The 7,269-nt window shown below is 41.4% G+C and overlaps 1 protein-coding gene across 1 annotated transcript; it reads left to right on the forward strand.

Moving 5' to 3' along the window:
* The first annotated feature begins 1,384 nt into the window (after nucleotides 1-1,384).
* LOC140341180 (olfactory receptor 51I2-like) lies at nucleotides 1,385-2,838 on the forward strand. Its single transcript, XM_072426772.1, has one exon. The coding sequence runs from the start codon at nucleotides 1,392-1,394 to the stop codon at nucleotides 2,340-2,342; it is 951 nt and encodes a 316-aa protein (XP_072282873.1). The 5' UTR covers nucleotides 1,385-1,391; the 3' UTR covers nucleotides 2,343-2,838.
* The last annotated feature ends 4,431 nt before the right edge of the window (nucleotides 2,839-7,269 follow it).

A 7,269-nucleotide genomic window follows, 5' to 3' on the forward strand; every position in this document is an offset into this window, starting at 1 on the left:
TGAAGGGAGCACAACCAACTTCTAAAGACCGAGAGAAATACTTTTTTATGCAGTACATTATTACATCTATTGATATTGCTAAATATTACATCTACTCTTTGCTAAATAGGAAATATTTGCCTTTTCATTTCATTCATAGCAGAATTATTTGTAGACCTGGGGGTTTATTTGTTAAAAAAGAAAGAAATATTGGCTCTTCACATAGCAAAGTTGTTAGGAGACAATTATCTGCCCAGGGATCCCGTACTGTTGCCTGCCGCAGGACAACTTACCCTGCTTATTCTTGTCGTCAATGTGGCTTGAAGCAGCAGGGAAGATCAGGCAAATAGCTGTCAGTCTTTTGCTATGCAGTCTATGGCATCCCCGGCTTCCCTTTGGATGTGAATGGTTCCTCTGCATCCCCTGCTCTGAGACTGTGCAGCTGAAGGGGATTGTGCTAAGACCAATGAGCAGAGTCGTTCCTGATTTCATCGCTGCCATTGGCTGCTGGGGCCATTAAAGCCTCTCTGCTCTCATTCAACTGTTGCTGACCTTTGCCTGTTCCGGACTAACCGATTGTACGCAGGCTAGACTGACCTTTTGCCTTTGACCTCGACTTTGCTTGTAGCTACTCCCTCTGTACCTTGTCTGGTGGACTGATCACCCATGTACCTTGGATGTATACTGGGGATGGTTTGTCATACTTGTACCACTGAATCTGTGGGCCCCTGATCCTCTGCCAGCCAAACCCCAGACACCATCCCTTCTGCAGTAAGTCCTGGGGGCAACCATGTGCTGGGAGATGCAACCAGTCTCCCGAGGCGGCTTGCTAAAGGTGAAGAGTGCGGTATTAGATTTGGGGATTGGTGTCTGGTGAGCACTGGTGCAGACCGGGGCCTTGCAAAAGCGGAGCAACTTCCCTTGCAAGGGATATTTCTCAATATTTCATTGGTAAATACCATGAAGTTCTGCTGATCTTTACCATGCAATCATGCAAGGAAAATAGCTTTTTTTCATTTCTTTGCATGTGATTCACCAAACTGAAAATTAATTATCCCGTGCAAGATAAGGAACAGCCTAAATTCCTTGAGTAAATCAAAAGCATGGTTTGAATAAAGATCTAATGTTTGCCTGTTAAGATTTGTACAAAAAAGAATGTATGAAGTGTATTCCATTTTTCACAAGACTGTCCAGATTATACAGTGATCTCTGTAAAATAGAGTTGACTCGGTAAGTGGCCTTCTGGTGGTGAATGCCGTAGCACCACACATCACTACATGCATTGGAAGTGCGTGGGAGGCATCGGACACCACCATGGTGTAATTGGGGCATGGAGTTGGATACGTGTCTTGGGTGCTTGAGTCTATGCTAATAAAATTAATACATTTACTTTTTTTAGGTCACATTCCAAGATGGAAAATGGAAACTTCTCCCAACCATCCATACTGACGCTCAGCTTTGGAGACCTAACATCCATGAGATATCTGTATTGTGTCATAGTTGTGTTTGGATATGCAGTCACTCTTATTTTCAATGGTATAGTGATCACTACAATCAAACTGAACAGAACTTTACACAAACCTATGTACATTTTTATATCGGCTTTGTGCTTCAATGGCTTCTACGGGAGTAGCTCCTTTTTGCCCAGTCTCTTTGTGAACCTTCTTCGGAAAACCCAAACTATTTCATACACCTTTTGCCTGGCCCAATTATTTTGCATCCACACTTACGGCTCCATCGAGATGAGCATACTGGCAGTGATGGGTTATGACCGCTATGTTTGTATCTGCAACCCGCTGAGATACAACAGCATCATGACCTTATCTACAGTATTTAAACTGATTCTGGGAGCTTATCTACAGCCTATTCTATTATTCGGGGCCCACTTTATATTGACAATCAGACTGCCATTATGTTCCTCAGAAATCCTAAAGATCTACTGTGACAATTGGTCGGTGGTGAGACTCTCTTGCATCGACACAACTTTGAATAATATCTTTGGAATCTTTGTGGCTTCCATAACGCTGGCAGTGATTCCGCTCTTCACATTCTTTACTTATGTACAGATTTTTAGAGTCTGTGTGAAGTCTTCAACAGAAGTCAGAGACAAGGCCATTCAGACCTGTTCTCCCCACTTGATAAGCCTTGTGAGCTTTATAACCGATGCCCTCTTTGAGATCCTTCTCTACCGATTTGTTCCAGATAAGCTGCCATATGAATTAAGAGTCATTATGTCTTTGCAAATTCTGGTGGTGCCACCGCTGTTAAATCCTTTCCTTTATGGGGTGAGGATGAAGGAAATAAGAACTAAGATAGTGGAACTCTTCAGAAATTCTTTGAAGGATAAATCACTATTGGTGTAAGTTGTGGCTTTATTCACGGTCAGTTACACATATCGAACATGGTAGAGAAAGGAGGTGAGGAAGGTGGGACTGCAAAAACGACGATACCATCAATGTGCAACTTCTTCCAATCTCCGTCCAATGATAAGTTGTTTTTGAACCATTTAAACATTGGGTTCATTGCACTGCACACTACTGTCAGTATAACTACAGGGTCAGTATAAAGAAAAAAATATGATAATGAATTTCATAAATGCTAAACGTTCTACATGAATAGGCATTTCAAAGATAGCTGTTAATGGCCCCGTTGCAAAAATTATTTTGCTACCAGTAGCAAATTTTTGCTACTGATGGTCTCCAATAAGAAAAAGTGACCTTGCAGTGGATAACCCAGATCTCATACTTATGTTGACCCAGCAGCCAATTTTACTTTTTGTATGTATTCTATATTTTATGTTCATGTGGGTTTTTGGCACAACAGGCCTGCTAGGTTAATTTCCCTATCACCCTTACTAAGCAAGAAGACTAAGCTATAGATTTTTATTCTCTCACTAAAAAAAACATCCTCTGTGATTTGCTAAACCAGAATAAACTACATTGCATTATGATTCTATTCTTGGTGAGCTGACATTGCCTATAAATCTCGTAAAGTCAGCAAGTTGCCACATTGTCTGCACAGACAGAACTTAGCAGGTATGTCTACAAAACACATGCAAAGGAAAAATAAGATCAAAACAGATAACATTTACCATATTCCCAATAATTACATCATCTCTGTATTTTGTAATATGCACACAAATCTCTGGTTCCCAGGCTCTATAATTGGAAGTTTATATATAGTTGAAGTCATTGTATTTCACAATCTTTTAAGTAATAAAAAAATCACTATAGTTTTATCAGTCTGTGGAGTTTATGTATTAAAAATGCCCTAAAAATTCCATATGATGTATATTTGCTATGGTTCTTATATATAGGAATGTGGTATAGTCACACACAAAATATCTTTCATATTTATATCACCGGAGGTATTATTCAAACTTCAGTAAATATGGGACGCTGGGCTCCTATGGGACCCTAACAATCAGTGTTCTCCGCAGAATTTATTTTAAGCTGGTGGGAAGAAGCTGAAGTCGGTGGTCAAAATGTGGACGGGCAACAGATACATATTTGGTATTCCCAGTTGTTGTTGCCATAAAAATCCAGTAATCCCTATAATTCTATCAGCTTTCTACCCCCCCCCCCCCCATCATACTTTGTTCCAACGTTCTAATACCCACTTCTTACTATGTCCTATTTTTCCATCATCTTTGTATTAGGCCCCAACTGTCCAATGTAAAATTTTCAATTGCAGAATTTACCTGAGCAAAATAAATGAATGGCTTAATTGTTATTACTACTTCATTCATATTTGGATCAGATAAATGAAACAATGCTGATGATTCCTTCCCAATCACACCTCAAAATAAATGAATGGCTTAATTGTTATTACTACTTCATTCATATTTGGATCAGATAAATGAAACAATGCTGATGATTCCTTCCCAATCACACCTCAGTGGTTGACCTTTTTTGCAGCTTTGCACAATAAAAAAAAAAAGACCGTTTTCAAATACCTTTCCCTTGCTTTGTATGTGAAACCTTTTACTATCATTTTAAACAGAACAAACTATTTACTGTCACACTACCTCTTCCTCACTAAAGTGCAGACGCCTCTCCACTGCGCATGCAGGCAGTTCTGACCCTGGGCGTGCCTCTGTTTCCTAGCTTTATCAATTCCGTCCAATCCACTGGCCAATCAGAAAAAAGCCTCTTGACCAGCCCTGGCTATTTAGTTAGCTCACAGACTGCACTCTGTGTTCATGCAACGTGTCTCCATTGTGCCGGGCCCCTAGTTCTGTGAGCTCGTTACTGTACACCTGTTGCCTAATTCAGTTTTTCCTGTGTCCAGCTCCCGCCTTAACCCCTTGTTGTTCAGTCTGTTGGTTCCCAGCCAACTTCCCTGTGCTGTTCCAGTGTTCCTGTCTGTCTGTGGATATCCTACGCCACCTGTACCTCCTGTTGCTTCCAGTGTCCCCTGTGTTCCCTGTGCCCACAGTGGCCCCTGTGTCACTGGTGTCTGTCTCCTGGATTCCTGGCAATTTTGACCTGACCTCTCTTGCTTGCTGCCTGCCTCGACCCCGGCCTTTCTCAACTATCCCTCTGCTTTGTGATTTGGTACCTCGGTGTGCCTAAGGACCGCAACCTGGCAGTAATCAGCCATGCAACATCACCATCAGAGGCTCTGGAGAAAACCTGGTTACTGCTTAGACTCTCAGGTCTCACACCACCTCCGTGCAAGCCGTAGCGCCCCCCCGTGGTCCTGTATCTCTGTGCATGACATAGACTAGGATGTATAGTTTTATTATTGTGAAACTACTTTTTTTTACAAACCCTGGCCAAAACCGGCTTTTTTTTAATATTTTGTCTTATTGTCTATAGATTTAACTAAAAAAAATACAAAGCAATTTTCGGCAAGTTTTCCACAAACTACAATGTATATATTATTTAAAGAAAAGACAAGGGTTTGTGTAAAAAATAAACAAGCCCATAGTGGAAATGGTAAATTGCTCCGGAGCATAGGAGGTGTTCAGGTTTGAGAGCTGAAATGGTTCTCCTCATCCACATCCCCATCCATTTTGCTAAATATTAATTTGATGAAAAATTTGATTCTTCTATGGCCACTGACTTTCTATTTTTATTGTGAAGAATATGGTGATATTATTAGCAATATTGATATGAGAAATAAGAGGAAATATGACTCAAAATGTTTTTAAAAAAAGTAGACAAATTTTCCATAAGTCGATAAACATAAAACGTAAAAATCCTTTACAAATCTCTGCAAAATTTCTAAAATAATTGCAAAGTTCCTGTGTAAGGTCCTGCTCCAGCACCAGTGCTCACCAGACGCCATCTCCCAATCTAACGTTTGCGGATAACAAGCTCCCGCTCAGCCTCGGTTAGATTGCTGTGTTGTCCTAGCACATGGTGGTCCCCAGGAATTCTGTGTCCAAGGGATGGTTTCTTAGGGAAGGACTGACAGAGAACCAGGAGCCTACAGATAATACAGTACCAAAGATTCCAACAGAGTCCAGAATACAGAGCCAGAGGTCATGCAGAGGTAATAAGTCCACCAGACAACATGTCAAAGAATAAAGACAAAGCAGAGTCGGGTCACAGGCACAAGGTTGGTGTCACGGTAGCTGCAAGGCAGGACTCTGTGTCACCAGCTCAGTTAGTAGAGACGTGCACAGGGCGCAGAGTATAAGCAGCTGCCCGGTCTTCACCAGAGCCTCTAGAGGTGAGGATGTTGCGCTGCAGGCAACTGCCAGGTTGGGGCCCCCCTGTACAGGTGACTGCTGACAGGCAGAAACAAAATGTGGTACCAAAGTAAGGAGCAGAGAGTAGTCAGGCAAGCCAAAGGTCAGGGCAGGCAGCGATCAGGAGTAGTCAAGCCAAGCCAAGGTCGGTACACAAAGAATCAGGAGCAAGAGAAAAAACAGGAACTGTTGCAACAGCTGCAGAGATATGATGCCTTAGCAGAGCTGGTTCTGGCAGCAGAGGAGTGTAAGGCGGGTGACACTGAATGAGGCACGGAGCCCCTGGACCTGCAGGGATCTCTGACAGTTGGTCCAGGCAGCCTACACGTTTCCTGATACGTTTCGCATATTTGCTACCTCAGGGGATACAGAGAATCAAATTGGTAATAGTAGTTTGCCAAGAAACTGGCCCTAGAAAGAATCGGGGGAGTTTGTTTTTTAACCCTGGTGTCGTAATGTAGAGTTGAGGGATAGCTGGGTGTCCCTAATAAAAGGATGATTGTTAAAGATGTCCTACCAGCAGTTAGTTGGGTTTTGCAATAATCTAATAGTTCCCGGATAGACCAATGAGTAATCGGAAAAGGTAGCCAAGATGGTTTGTATAAGATAAGGTAAGTACTCCATTCTGTTTATAAGTATGGACACTTGTTTCACACATACGTAGCACTTTACTAAATGATTATAGTTTGTGTTCCAGTTATACATTCATCAGATAGTATTTGTCATGGATGGAGAGATTGCACAAGCTTTTAATGGAGATATGGCGGGAAACTTTCCAATAGATAGTTCCTTGCATTAGCCGTTGGTAAGAGTGGGAAGAACAGGATGCCTGCCGGGCAATAAAGTGGCTTCTAGGTAAACCAGCCCAGGGAAAAAAAATCACAACCATAAGGGTCTCTTTCCCAATAGTTAAAATCAACCTCATGGCCCATATTTACCATCCAGGTGGTAGTCCTATATTCGGAGCCTGAAGTCCTTGTAAACACCTGCAAAAAAACAAAAGATTATCACCTCTTGCTGCCCCTTGGAGACTACAGCTGCCAATAGGTGCCCATGAGAACTCTTTTACCGCCAATGTGAACTATGCTATAAAGGGAGACCAGCCTGGGACTGACTGTTAACTGGAAGCCTACATGCCCATTGGTCTTTTAACTAAAGTTATTCCAACTCAAAAGAATGGAACGATAACTAACTTTTATTGTAAAAAGGTAAGTGTACGGTTTATGCTGATACAGATAAATTTGAAGCCAGTTGGGAGCCAACTCACTTCTCATCCAACATGAGTGCCTGAATGGGTACAAATACTTACAGGAACCCTCTAATATCTTGTGGAAGGACTTCCCAGAAGAGAGACGGCTGTTATGGTCGCAACGGGGAGAGAAGTTTCCTTATTATTGTGAATGCATAAAGATATCAAACAAGCTAATATGAGTGGGAAGGCAAATTGTTAGCCATAAGGTGTACTATACAGAATTTATAAAAAATGTAAAGATTTTTATTTTACTATTATAATATTATACTGCAAAATGGACTGAATAGCATTTATATTTGTTATATCATTTTTAATAATATTTAAGTTGACAAATCATTTG

Source organism: Pyxicephalus adspersus, chromosome 1, assembly GCF_032062135.1.
Source record: "Pyxicephalus adspersus chromosome 1, UCB_Pads_2.0, whole genome shotgun sequence".
Taxonomy (NCBI): Eukaryota; Metazoa; Chordata; class Amphibia; order Anura; family Pyxicephalidae; genus Pyxicephalus; species Pyxicephalus adspersus.

Excerpts from the sequence above, each read along its gene's own strand:
- LOC140341180 (XM_072426772.1), top strand. The coding sequence starts at position 1,392 with ATGGAAAATGGAAACTTCTCCCAACCATCCATACTGACGCTCAGCTTT.